This window comes from Ranitomeya imitator, chromosome 4 (genome assembly GCF_032444005.1).
Source record: "Ranitomeya imitator isolate aRanImi1 chromosome 4, aRanImi1.pri, whole genome shotgun sequence".
Classification (NCBI taxonomy): Eukaryota; Metazoa; Chordata; class Amphibia; order Anura; family Dendrobatidae; genus Ranitomeya; species Ranitomeya imitator.
Window position 1 is genome coordinate 630808701 of NC_091285.1, and position 14164 is coordinate 630822864.

The following is a 14164-nucleotide window of genomic DNA, read 5'->3' on the forward strand; positions in this document are numbered from 1 at the left end:
CCTCCCTCAGGTGATCTGGTGAGGTCGTTAGGTGCTTCTCTACTTAACCCCACCTAATGCTTTGATTCATGCTTCCTGTCAATGTTCCAGTGTTGGACTTGTGTTTCTCTGGATCATTCCTGTGGCCTGCTGCTCTGCATAGCTAAGTGCTTCTTTGCTATTTGTTGCTATTTTTTCTGTCCAGCTTGTCTATTTGTTTTGCTGGAAGCTCTGGGACGCAAAGGGTGTACCTCCGTGCCGTTAGTTCGGTACGGAGGGTCTTTTTGCCCCTTTGCGTGGTTTTCTTTAGGGTTTTGTGTAGACCGCAAAGTTATCTTTCCTATCCTCGTTCTGTCTAGAATATCGGGCCTCACTTTGCTGAATCTATTTCATCCCTACGTTTGTCTTTTCATCTTACTCACAGTCATTATATGTGGGGGGCTGCCTTTTCCTTTGGGGTATTTCTCTGAGGCAAGGTAGGCTTATTTTTTCTATCTTCAGGCTAGTTAGTTTCTCAGGCTGTGCCGAGTTGCATAGGTAGCGTTAGGCGCAATCCACGGCTGCCTCTAGTTGTGTTTGGAGAGGATCAGGGATTGCGGTCTGCAGAGTTCCCACGTCTCAGAGCTCGTTCTATTATTTTGGGTTATTGTCAGATCACTGTATGTGCTCTGACCTCCATGTCCATTGTGATACTGAATTGCCTTTCATAACAGATAAACCCGGAGAGTCGGGCACAAAACTCCTAGACAGAGCATCCGCCTTCACATTTTTAGAGCCCGGAAGGTACGAAATCACAAAGTCAAAACGGGCAAAAAACAGCGACCACTGAGCCTGTCTAGGATTCAAACGCTTAGCAGACTCGAGATAAGTCAAGTTCTTATGATCAGTCAATACCACCACGCGATGCTTAGCTCCTTCAAGCCAATGACGCCACTCCTCGAATGCCCACTTCATGGCCAGCAACTCTCGGTTGCCCACATCATAATTTCGCTCAGCAGGCGAAAACTTCCTGGAAAAAAAAGCGCATGGTTTCATCACTGAGCAATCAGAACCTCTCTGCGACAAAACAGCCCCTGCTCCAATCTCAGAAGCATCAACCTCGACCTGGAACGGAAGAGAAACATCTGGTTGACACAACACAGGGGCAGAAGAAAAACGACGCTTCAACTCTTGAAAGGCTTCCACAGCAGCAGAAGACCAATTGACCAAATCAGCACCCTTCTTGGTCAAATCGGTCAATGGTTTGGCAATACTAGAAAAATTGCAGATGAAGCGACGATAAAAATTAGCAAAGCCCAGGAACTTTTGCAGACTTTTTAGAGATGTCGGCTGAGTCCAATCATGGATGGCTTGGACCTTAACAGGATCCATCTCGATAGTAGAAGGGGAAAAGATGAACCCCAAAAATGAAACCTTCTGCACACCAAAGAGACACTTTGATCCCTTCACAAACAAAGAATTAGCACGCAGGACCTGAAAAACCGTTCTGACCTGCTTCACATGAGACTCCCAATCATCCGAGAAGATCAAAATGTCATCCAAGTACACAATCAGGAATTTATCCAGGTACTCTCGGAAGATGTCATGCATAAAGGACTGAAACACTGATGGAGCATTGGCAAGTCCGAATGGCATCACTAGATACTCAAAATGACCCTCGGGCGTATTAAATGCAGTTTTCCATTCATCGCCTCGCCTGATTCGCACCAGATTATACGCACCACGAAGATCTATCTTGGTGAACCAACTAGTCCCCTTAATCCGAGCAAACAAATCAGATAACAGTGGCAAGGGGTACTGAAATTTAACAGTGATCTTATTAAGAAGGCGGTAATCTATACAAGGTCTCAGCGAACCATCCTTCTTGGCTACAAAAAAGAACCCTGCTCCTAATGGCGATGATGACGGGCGAATATGCCCCTTCTCCAGGGATTCCTTCACATAACTGCGCATAGTGGTGTGTTCAGGCACGGATAAATTAAACAGTCGACCTTTTGGGAATTTACTACCAGGAATCAAATTGATAGCACAATCACAATCCCTATGCGGTGGTAGGGCATCGGACTTGGGCTCATCAAATACATCCCGGTAATCAGACAAGAACTCTGGAACCTCAGAAGGGGCGGATGACGAAATTGACAGAAATGGAACATCACCATGTACCCCCCGACAACCCCAGCTGGACACCGACATGGATTTCCAATCCAATACTGGATTATGGGCTTGTAGCCATGGCAACCCCAACACGACCACATCATGCAGATTATGCAACACCAGAAAGCGAATAACCTCCTGATGTGCAGGAGCCATGCACATGGTCAGCTGGGTCCAGTATTGAGGCTTATTCTTGGCCAAAGGCGTAGCATCAATTCCTCTCAATGGAATAGGACACTGCAAGGGCTCCAAGAAAAACCCACAACGCTTAGCATATTCCAAGTCCACCAAATTCAGGGCAGCGCCTGAATCCACAAACGCCATGACAGAATACGATGACAAAGAGCAGATCAAGGTAACGGACAGAAGAAATTTTGACTGTACTGTACCAATGGTGGCAGACCTAGCGAACCGCTTAGTGCGCTTAGGACAATCAGAGATAGCATCAGTGGAATCACCACAGTAGAAACACAGCCCATTCAGACGTCTGTGTTCTTGCCGTTCAACTCTGGTCATAGTCCGATCGCACTGCATAGACTTAGGTTTAATCTCAGGTAATACCGCCAAATGGTGCACAGATTTAGGCTCACGCAAGCGTCGACCGATCTGAATGGCCAAAGACATAGACTCATTCAAACCAGCAGGCATAGGAAATCCCACCATGACATCCTTAAGGGCTTCAGAGAGACCCTTTCTGAATATTGCTGCCAGCGCAGATTCATTCCATTGAGTGAGAACGGACCACTTTCTAAATTTCTGACAATATACCTCTATCTCATCCTGAGCCTGACAAAGAGCCAGCAAATTTTTTTCTGCCTGATCCACTGAATTAGGCTCATCGTACAGCAATCCAAGCGCCAAGAAAAACGAATCGATATTACTTAATGCAGGATCTCCTGACGCAAGAGAAAATGCCCAGTCCTGAGGGTCGCCACGCAAAAAAGAAATGACGATCCTAACCTGTTGAACTGGGTCACCAGAGGAGCGAGGTTTCAAAGCCAGAAATAGTTTACAATTATTTTTGAAACTCAGAAATTTAGTTCTATCTCCAAAAAACAAATCTGGAATAGGAATTCTCGGTTCTAACAAAGAATTCTGAACCACAAAATCTTGAATATTTTGAACTCTTGCCGTGAGCTGATCCACACATGAAGACAGACCTTTAATGTCCATTGCTACACCTGTGTCCTGAACCACCCAAATGTCTAGGGGAAAAAAAAGGCAAAACACAGTGCAAAGAAAAAAAAATGGTCTCAGAACTTCTTTTTTCCCTCTATTGAGAATCATTAGCACTTTTGGCTTCCTGTAATGTTGTGATAGGCAATTCAGTATCACAATGGACATAGCGGTCAGAGCACATACAGTGAGCTGACAATAACCCAAAATAATAGAACGAGCTCTGAGACGTGGGAACTCTGCAGACCGCAATCCCTAATCCTCTCCAAACAACACTAGAGGCAGCCATGGATTGCGCCTAACTCTGCCTATGCAACTCGGCACAGCCTGAGAAACTAACTAGTCTGAAGATGGAAAATAAGCCTACCTTGCCTCAGAGAAATACCCCAAAGGAAAAGGCAGCCCCCCACATATAATGACTGTGAGTTAAGATGAAAAGACAAACGTAGGGATGAAATAGATTCAGCAAAGTGAGGCCCGACTTTCTTAACAGAGCGAGGATAGGAAAGATAACTTTGCGGTCTAAAGAAAACCACGCAAAGGGGGCAAAAAGACCCTCCGTACCGAACTAACGGCACGGAGGTACACCCTTTGCGTCCCAGAGCTTCCAGCAAAACAATTAGACAAGCTGGACAGAAAAAATAGCAAACAAATAGCAAAGAAGAACTTAGCTATGCAGAGCAGCAGGCCACAGGAATGATCCAGGGAAAAACAAGTCCAACACTGGAACATTGACAGGAAGCATGGATCAAAGCATTAGGTGGAGTTAAGTAGAGAAGCACCTAACGACCTCACCAGATCACCTGAGGGAGGAAACTCAGAAGCCGCAGTACCACTTCCCTCCACAAACGGAAGCTCCCAGAGAGAATCAGCCGAAGTACCACTTGTGACCACAGGAGGGAGCTCTGCCACAGAATTCACAACAGGCTTCATTAAGTCCATTTGGATGCATTGACCCCAGGGTCCAGATCCACCTCGTTTCCAAGCGGGCTAAAGATCGACTAACTTCCCCTCCCCTAACTCCCAATACAATGCGATCTATTCCCATTACCCGAAGGCCTGTTGGATCACATTGATGAAACATTTTGAAGTGTCTGGGCAAAGTACGTAAATGATCAACATCCCTCTCCTCCTTGGCAGCAATAATATCGCAAACATGTTCTCTTGTTCTAACCTTTAATGCCCTAGTGGTTAGGCCTGTATAAATTTTATTACATGGACAACGGGCCAGATAAACAATAGCCTTTGTTGAACATGTAATTGTTTGCGTAATTTTGAATTCTTTGCTGCCATCGGAGGAGTGGAACGTGGTGGCACATTCAATGTTGGGGCAAGCCACACACTTACCACAAGGGGAACATCCCCATTTGGGCTTGTGAGGCTGTATAAAAGGGAGCACAGACTGATCACTTTTATTATAGTGGCTTCGTACAAGATTGTCTTTAAAATTCCGGGCCCTTCTTGCAGTAATGCTTGGTTTCGGAGGCAAATATATCTGTAGTTTTTGATCCGCCAACAAAATTGGCCAATATTTTGCAACAATTTTTTGCATCAAAGTCCATTGTGAGTGATATCCGGTAATCAACCTAACCTTGTTATTTTCCATATCATCATTGACCTTCCCTGAGTTTGATGTATATAAGAGATCATGCCTATTTTGTTTCCAGGCACGATTATAGGCCATTTTAATCTGTCTATTACTATAGCCCCTTGCACGGAACCGTCCTTCAAATCCAATGCTCTTTTCTCAAAATCGGCGTCTGATGAACATAGCCGGCGGATCCTTAGAAATTGTCCAGTAGGTATAGATTTAATAACCTGTGGAGGATGTGCAGATTGCGCGTGTAAAACTGAATTGACAGATGTCTCCTTGCGAAACAAGTCTGTCTGCAAGAACCCATCGCCATCTCGCTTAACCGTTACATCCAAAAAATCGATTGCTTCCATATGGAATTTGTATGTGAGACGCAAATTGATGGTATTATTATTAAGATCTTCAAAAAAAGGAACAAGTGCCTGCGGACTTCCCTGCCAGATCAGAAACACATCGTCAATGTACCGTGCCCAAAAGAGGACACGATCCATTGACGAGTGCTGATCTGACAGGAATAGGTCCCTCTCCCACAGCCCCAGGAACAGATTAGCATAGGAGGGCGCAAAGGCCGCTCCCATGGCTGTCCCCTGGAGCTGTAGGTAGAGGGACCCACCGAAAAAAAAAAAATTGTGCTTCAAAGCAAACTCCAAAAGTTCCAAGATAAATTGAATTTCCTCCGCCAAAAAAATGGTCATAGACAAATAGTATGCCACCGCTTTAAGACCATCTTGATGTCTTATACTTGTATACAAGGCCTCGATGTCACACGTGACAAGGACTGCCCCCTCATCAATACTGATAGAGTCGATCTTCCTAAGGAAATCTCCAGTATCCCGAATAAAGGATGGCAAATTTTCGACTAAAGATTTCAATTGTGCATCTATATATTTACATGCCTTTTCAAGAAAGTTACCATTGCCCGATATAATCGGTCTACCAGGGGGTACCTTGCAGTCCTTGTGTACCTTGGGCAGTAGATACATGGTGGAAATTTTTGGCTCTGCCACGATTAATGCATCTCGTAGTTGTTTAGAAATTATTTGCCTCTCGCAGGCCGAATCAAGAATTTTAAGAAACGCCTCCACATATGATGCAAGAGGGTTAAAGGACAACCTCTGGTAGCATTGTTTATCACGCAATTGCCGGTAGGCCTCTGTCTCATAAAGCCTACACGGCCAAACCACTATGTTCCCACCCTTGTCCGCAGGCTTATACACCACATCATGGATGTCTTTAAGTCTATTTAAGCTCTTTCTCTCATTCACAGTTAAGTTGTCCCTATAGATATTTTTAGGAATACTCCGTAGTTCCTCAGATACCAACTTAACAAACAAATCGACATTGGGGCATGTGGACAAGGGTGGGAACTTGCGTGATTTCTGGTACAAACAATGCGGAACCTTACCCATATCCGCATCTTCCTGTTCTTTCAACAAATCTTCCAGAATCTGCAAAGCTTGTTGTTCTTCTTTAGTTGGAAACATCCGTTGTAAATCTTCATTGTGGAACCACCTCTTAAAAATCAAAGTTCGACCAAAGATGTGAAGGTCCTTGATTACTGTAAAAAGGTCAAAACGTGAGCTAGGAGAAAAGGTTAGACCTCTAGACAGCAAACTCAACTCAAGATCAGAAAAAAATATGTTCAGACAAATTGATTACCTTCAAATGGCCAGATTCATTCTTAGACTGTTTGGATTTATTGCCCTTTTGTGTATTTTCCCAGTGGCGAGTTGTTTTTTTCCGACTAAATCGTGTATTGGCAGCGATTCCAGACAACTGGGAAACGTCAGATTGACCACTAACAGAGGATGCAGACGACACTGATGCCGATCTATTTAGTCTGTTGTTATTCGTGGATTTCCTCCACCTATACACTCTTTGCTGGGTATAGTCCAACGTATCTCTAGTTAGTTTTTTAGACTGTGTTTCCTGAATCTGCTTCTCCCAGGCATCAGTAGAAGATTCCATTTGTTCATTAAAGGCAAGCAATTTCTCACTGGATATGGACTCCTTCAATAATGAATATGAAGAATCTAGTTCTTTTTCAATATTCTCAATCACTGTCTGGTTACGCAAAATCAACAACTCCATAAATTTATATGAACTGTTGTTACACACCTCCTCCCATTTTGATATGAAATTCTCATCCTCAATAGGAAAAGAGGGGAATACCTGGACCCTGAGGCCACGTGGAATCATCTGTTTACCCAAATAGTGCTCCAAAAAAGCTTTATTCCACCAAACTTTCATACGCTTCTGCAATAAGCGTTTAGTATTATTTTGTAGCTCGATCTCATTCCTCTGATCACCCACATCATTAGGAGACCCACTCCGAAAAACCTTATCAAGCTTAGTTCGCCAGGAAGATTCCCTGGCCTTATAGTCCATTTGACCGCAACAAGTACTGTGAAAAAACACAGAAAAAGTTAATGAAAACAGAAAGAATCGGGTCAATAAAAATAGGGGTATACACATACCAAATGTGAATCTAATTAAACCACGATAATAGCCAGATTCTAACCCTATTTTACCCATTAGATGGACACAATAACTGTTCAGTAGAGAAAAACATGAAGATCCGATGAAACATGTACGCAAGAACACAGTATAAAAAATACAAATTTTATTGAAGAAAAAAACACAAAAAACACAATACCATAAAAAACAACAAAATACTAAACCTGGCAGGTGTCAAAGAGTGGGAGACCAAAAAACGGCGCAGGAACCCACCATACTAAATGAAGAGGCACTACACAAAAATCTAAGTAGACCAATACGGTGCACATGGTAGGTCTATAAATATGATAAACAGGAAAACAAAAAACTAATCATAAAGAACCTCCAAGAGCAGTTACCTATATCAAGTAAGTAGATACCTCCGGTGGGTGCCGCCGCCTGCCCCTACGCACGTTTCGGCAATTCGCCTTCTTCTGGGGGTGGCATCACACCAGTGGGACCAAGGTTATATAGTTTAAAACAACCAATCCAAAAGGACATAACACACAAACATGAAGAAACGGGTTCTCTCTATGGCCAAGAAGCCGCCGGAACTTGATACACAGGGATACTAGATCTATACGCACCAATCATGGAGTTGTATGGCTCCACATAGCTTATCCTGATCGGATGTCCACCCATCTAATTTAAATATAGTATTACAACTACAATGAAATGGGTAACACCCAATGTAACAAGTGACCAATCAGAAGGACTAAAAGGTGTCTCTTAGGATGACAATCATCCATAAAAAAGTGCCCTGTGTAAAAAAGAATACACATTATGTTGTAGGAGAACTGCACATAAATAAACTGCAGATCTTGACGGCGCACGTCGCCCTGCCCGACGGAGAGAGAAACATCGGAGAGCGCGTCAGAATTAGCGGTCCGGCCACGGACCAGACCCCGCGGGTCAGGTCACATGACCGGAGCGCCGAGTCGAAACGTGCGTAGGGGCAGGCGGCGGCACCCACCGGAGGTATCTACTTACTTGATATAGGTAACTGCTCTTGGAGGTTCTTTATGATTAGTTTTTTGTTTTCCTGTTTATCATATTTATAGACCTACCATGTGCACCGTATTGGTCTACTTAGATTTTTGTGTAGTGCCTCTTCATTTAGTATGGTGGGTTCCTGCGCCGTTTTTTGGTCTCCCACTCTTTGACACCTGCCAGGTTTAGTATTTTGTTGTTTTTTTATGGTATTGTGTTTTTTGTGTTTTTTTCTTCAATAAAATTTGTATTTTTTATACTGTGTTCTTGCGTACATTTTTCATCGGATCTTTAAAAAACAATAAAAGTACACATATTTAGTATCGCCGTGTCCGTAACGACCCGACCTATAAAACTGTTCCACTAGTTAACCCCTTCAGTGAACACAGTAAAAAAAAAAAAAAAAGAGGCAAAAAACGCTTTATTATCATACCGCCAAACAAAAAGTGGAATAGCAAGTGATCAAAAAGATGGATATAAATAACCATGGTACCGCTGAAAACGTCATCTTGTCCCGCAAAAAACAAGCCACCATACAGCGTCATCAGCAAAAAAATAAAAAAGTTATAGTCCTCAAAATAAAGCGATGCAAAAATAATTATTTTTTCTATAAAATAGTTTTTATTGTATAAAAAGCGCCAAAACATAAAAAAATGATATAAATGAGATATCGCTGTAATCGTACTGACCCGAAGAATAAAACTGCTTTATCCATTTTACCAAACGCGGAACGGTATAAACGCCCCCCCATCCCAAAAGAAATTCATGAATAGCTGTTTTTTTTTGTCATACTGCCTCATAAAAATCGGAATAAAAAGCGATCAAAAATGTCACGTCCCGGAAAATGTTACCAATAAAAACGTCAACTCTTCCCGCAAAAAACAAGACCTCACATGACTCTGTGGAACAAAATATGGAAAAATAAAAGCACTCAAAAAGTGGTAACGCAAAAAAATATTTTTTGCAATAAAAAGCATCTTTTAGTGTGTGACAGCTGCCAGTCATAAAAATCCGCTAAAAAACCCGCTATAAAAGTAAATCAAACCCCCCTTCATCACCCCCTTAGTTAGGGAAAAATAACAAAAATTAAAAAAAGTATTTATTTCCATTTTCCCATCAGGGTTAGGATTAGGGCTAGGGTTTGGATTACATTTACGGTTGGGATTAGGGTTAGGGTTGTGTCAGGGTTAGGGGTGTGGTTAGGGTTATGGTTGGGATTAGGGTTAGGGGTGTGTTGGAGTTGGGGTTAGGCGTGTGGTTGGATTTGGGTTAGGGGTGTGTTTGGGTTAGGGTTTCAGTTATAATTGGGGGGTTTCCACTGTTTAGGCACATCAGGGGCTCTCCAAACGCGACATGGCGTCCGATCTCAATTCCAGCCAATTCTGCATTGAAAAAGTAAAACAGTGCTCCTTCCCTTCCGATCTCTCCCGTGTCCCCAAACAGGGGTTTACCCCAACATATGGGGTATCAGTGTACTCAGGACAAATTGGACAACAACTTCTGGGGTCAAATTTCTCTTTTTACCCTTGGGAAAATACAAATTTGGGGGGCTAAAAAACCATTTTTGTAGGAAATTTTTTTTTTATTTTCACGGCTATTCGTTATAAACTGTAGTGAAATACTTGGGGGTTCAAAGTTCTCACAACACATCTAGATAAGTTCCTTGGGGGGTGTAGGTTCCAATATGGGGTCACTTGTGGGGGGTTTCTACTGTTTAAGTACATCAGGGGCTCTGCAAATGCAATGTGACGCCTGCAGACCAATCCATCTAAGTCTGCATTCCAAATGGCGCTCCTTCCCTTCCGAGCTCTGCCATGCGCCAAAACGGTGGTTCCCCCCATATATGGGGTATCAGCGTACTCAGGATAAATTGGAAAACAACTTTTAGGGACCAATTCCTCCTGTTACCCTTGGGAATATACAAAACTGGGGGCTAAAAAATAATTTTTGTGGGAAAAAAAAAGAATTTTTATTTTCACGGCTCTGCGTCATAAACTGTAGTGAAACACTTGGAGGTTCAAACTCTCACAACACATCTAGATAAGATCCTTAGGGGGACTACTTTCCAAAATGGTGTCACTTGTGGGGGGTTTCAATGTTTAGGCACATCAGGGGCTCTCCAAATGCAACATGGCATCCCATCTCAATTCCAGCCAATTTTGCATTCTGTATTCCAAACGGCACTCCTTCCCTTCCGAGCTCTGCCATGCACCCAAACAGTGGTTTACCCCCACATATGGGGTATCAACATACTCAGGACAAATTGCACAACAACGTTTTGGGTACAATTTTTTCTGGTAACCTTGGGAAAATAAAAAATTGGGGGCGAAAAGTTCATTTTTGTGAAAAAATATTATTTTTTATTTTTACAGCTCTACATGATAAACTTCTGTGAAGCACTTGGTGGGTCAAAGTGCTCACCACACATCTAGATAAGTTCCTTAGGGGTCTACTTTCCAAAATGGTGTCACTTGTGGGGTTTTTTAATGTTTAGGAACATTAGTGGCTCTCCAAACGCAACATGGCGTCCCATCTCAATTCCAGCCAATTTTATATTGAAAAGTCAAATGGCGCTCCTTCCCTTCCGAGCTCTGCCATGCTTCCAAACAGTGGTTTACCCCCACATATGGAGTGTCAGCGTACTCAGGACAAATTGTACAACAACTTTTGGGGTCCATTTTCTCCTGTTACCCTTGGTAAAATAAAACAAATTGGAGCTGAAGTAAATTATTTTGTGAAAAGAAAAATTAAATGTTCATTTTTTTTTAAACATTCCAAAAATTCCTGTGAAGCACCAGAAGGGTTAATAAACTTCTTGAATGTGGTTTTGAGCACTTTGAGGGGTGCAGTTTTTAGAATGGTGTCACACTTGGTTATTTTCTATCATATAGACCCCTCAAAACGACTTCAAATGTGATGTGGTCCCTAAAACAAATGGTGTTTTTAAAAAGGAGAAATTGCTGGTCAACTTTTAACCCTTATAACTCCCTAACAAAAAAAAAAATTACAGCAGCCCTGCCCTGCCCCAGGCTCTGTTTTAATTAGTGCACCTGTGCCTGGGCCTGTCTCTCTCTTTATCTATGGTGCTGGTCAGGCATTGTGGAGGTCAGATCTGAACATCATGCTGGGACCTGGTCGACCGTTATTTGCGCACTCCCTTTCTGGCGCTATGGGAGTGATTCAGAAAAGCTACAGGTACGGTTTGCATTCAATATTGTCCCGCTTTTAACACATTTAGGAGGCCGTAATGGCACAGCGAATATAACAAAAAAAAGTAGAATGGGACTAACATGGTCTTTCTCCCAACATATTAAGGAGGCTGTAATGGCACAGTGAATATAAAAATCGTAGAGTAGAACTACCCCATGAGAATGCCGTGATGTAGTGGGGTGGCTCAAAGAATTGATCAATTGTTTGCTAAATGTCTCATTTTGATATACAGTCAGAAATCAATATGTGCATTTGCACTTTATGTATTGCGTTCTGACCACAAGCAGCGCTGGCTTCTCCCCTTTTGTTTAAAAAAAAAATTTGGTTCCAAAATTGTGCTGATGTAAAGTAGACATGTGGGAAATGTTATTTATTAAGTATTTTGTGTGACATATCTCTGTGATTTAAGGGCATAAAAATTAAAAGTTGGAAAACTGCGAAATTTTCAAAATTTTCGCCACATTTATGTTTTTTTTCACAAATAAATGCCGGTAATATAAAAGAAATTTTAACACTATCATGAAGAACAATATGTCTCGAGAAAACAGAATCACCAGGATCCGTTGAAGCATTCCAGAGTTATAACCTCATAAAGGGACAGTGGTCAGAATTGTAAAAATTGGCCTGGTCATTAACGTGCAAACCACCCTCGGGGCTTAAGGGGTTAATGAATGATGAGATGCTGCTTTTTTCTGTACAGAGTGAATCAAGTGAATTATGCCAAGTACTTCCCATACAGTGGGGTTGGGAGCCGAGATTTACACAGGGGCCCACCGGGGGATTCCCCTGTTACCCTGTAGGCCAGTCCGAGCCTGGCGCTCAGAGCAACATGTTGTCAGCGGCACATCTAGAGAGGATGAACCGCTGCCTGCTTAAAAATCATCTCATCTAATGAACAAGCATTTTGCTCATTTGTGAGATGATTGCCACACCGATAATCAGGAAACGAGCGTTCCTAGGAATGCTCATTTTTCAGAGTGAATGATGCAATCAGAAAATGTGAGAGAACTGGCTTATAAGTGGAGAAAGAAGTACATTTCTCCTATAAAATATAATACAAAGTTTGGTAAACATCCGTGACCATTTACAGTTTAACTGATACTACGTGAGCCAGTTCTAGCGAGAACACAAGGTAAGTATAAGCCAAGGAGCGTTTATGGGGCATCCTGCAGGAATCTATGAGGGTTAGTATTCATGGGGCACGTGTGTGTATGGCATTCACTGGGCATCTGGAGCGAAAGTATGGCTTGGGGGAGACATGTAATGTTATGGAATCATTTGTGACTTATTTTCAGAAACTGTTGGGTCAAATAAGAATTTTGGCTGTCCGCAATCTAGTTGCGTAAAAACTTGTATGTGGCGACATAGAGATTTCACAATTTTCGCCCTATTTTTAAATGTTTTGGGGTGGAGGGGATGTAATTGAGTCCTTCCATGTTTTTTATAATACTGCAAATCCTGCCACTGCTGTTCAGCAGATCCACCCTCTGATATGCACTCCTATCCATTTCAATGACGTACCAATCTTTCTCTCCCTTGTTTGCAGATATGTAGCTGTGGTGCACTCTTCTACCGTGGGCCAACGACGGAGTGTGCGTTGTACGTGGATAGTAACCGGATGTGTTTGGCTGTGTTCCCTTCTCCTCAGTACTCCGGCTCTCCTTTACTCTGGAGTCAGATGGGGAGATGGTGTGGCCCTGTGCGTTTTCGATCTTCCTGGTGCTCCGCCATCCCTTTACTGGTACACACTGATGCATAGCCTCCTGACATTTCTACTGCCTTTGTCAGTCATAATAGTATTATACTCTCTCACACTTCACCACCTCTCTCGGGTCATGAGAAGAGTCCAAAGGGCACCATCTCAGCGTAGTCGGAGGGTTACACGGATGGCTCTGGCTATTGTGGCTGCATTTCTGTTCTGCTGGGCTCCCTTCCACGCAGTGCAGCTTGTTAATCTCTTCTCCACTGGACCTCCCTCAAGCTCTACTTTCTACCTCAATCAAGCTGCTATTTGCCTGGGCTATGCTCATAGCTGTGTCAGTCCTCTGCTGGTTATCTGCTGCACCGAGGGCTTCCGAGAACGCCTCCCGCATGCACGGTGAGCACTTTTAGTAATTTTCCTATGGATATAAGTTTATGGCACTCGCCTTTTACACAACAGTATAATGACACGCCTAAACTACCTAAAGAGATGTCAGTTCTCCTGACGTTTCTATTTTTCATAAAATACAAATCTGGACAAAAATTAGCTCTTTCTCACAGCAAAAAACTAATCAAGCATCACTTATGGGAGGTGGCTACTAGAAATTTGTGAATGATTTTGAGATGAATTTTATGAAATTCTCAAGTCCTGGCGAATTCGATTGGAGCAACTCCACTACAAAATGACCACTACAATTTTACACTTTGCAAACGACTATCAGACATAGACAGCTGGCATGGCTTCAGGCATAACTGTGCATTACAGCTATCACATCATATAACACAACCAATCATGAGGGACTATAATAGCTTGTATAAAAGCTCAGGCAGAGAATGCAGCAGCCATGTTAGGGTGATACAAGA

The 14164-nt window shown here is 42.7% G+C and overlaps 1 protein-coding gene across 2 annotated transcripts in view; it reads left to right on the plus strand.

Moving 5' to 3' along the window:
* The window catches only part of LOC138676981 (melanin-concentrating hormone receptor 1-like), a 61567-nt gene that overhangs the window by 19709 nt on the left and 27694 nt on the right, over nt 1-14164 (plus strand). For both annotated transcript variants that reach the window (XR_011320852.1, XM_069766716.1), the window contains exon 3: nt 13146-13697. Coding sequence is in view for 1 of the 2 variants with exons in the window: in XM_069766716.1 (XP_069622817.1) it covers nt 13146-13697 (552 nt within the window). In the remaining variant the exon portion in view is untranslated. The remainder of the gene's footprint in view (nt 1-13145; nt 13698-14164) is intronic.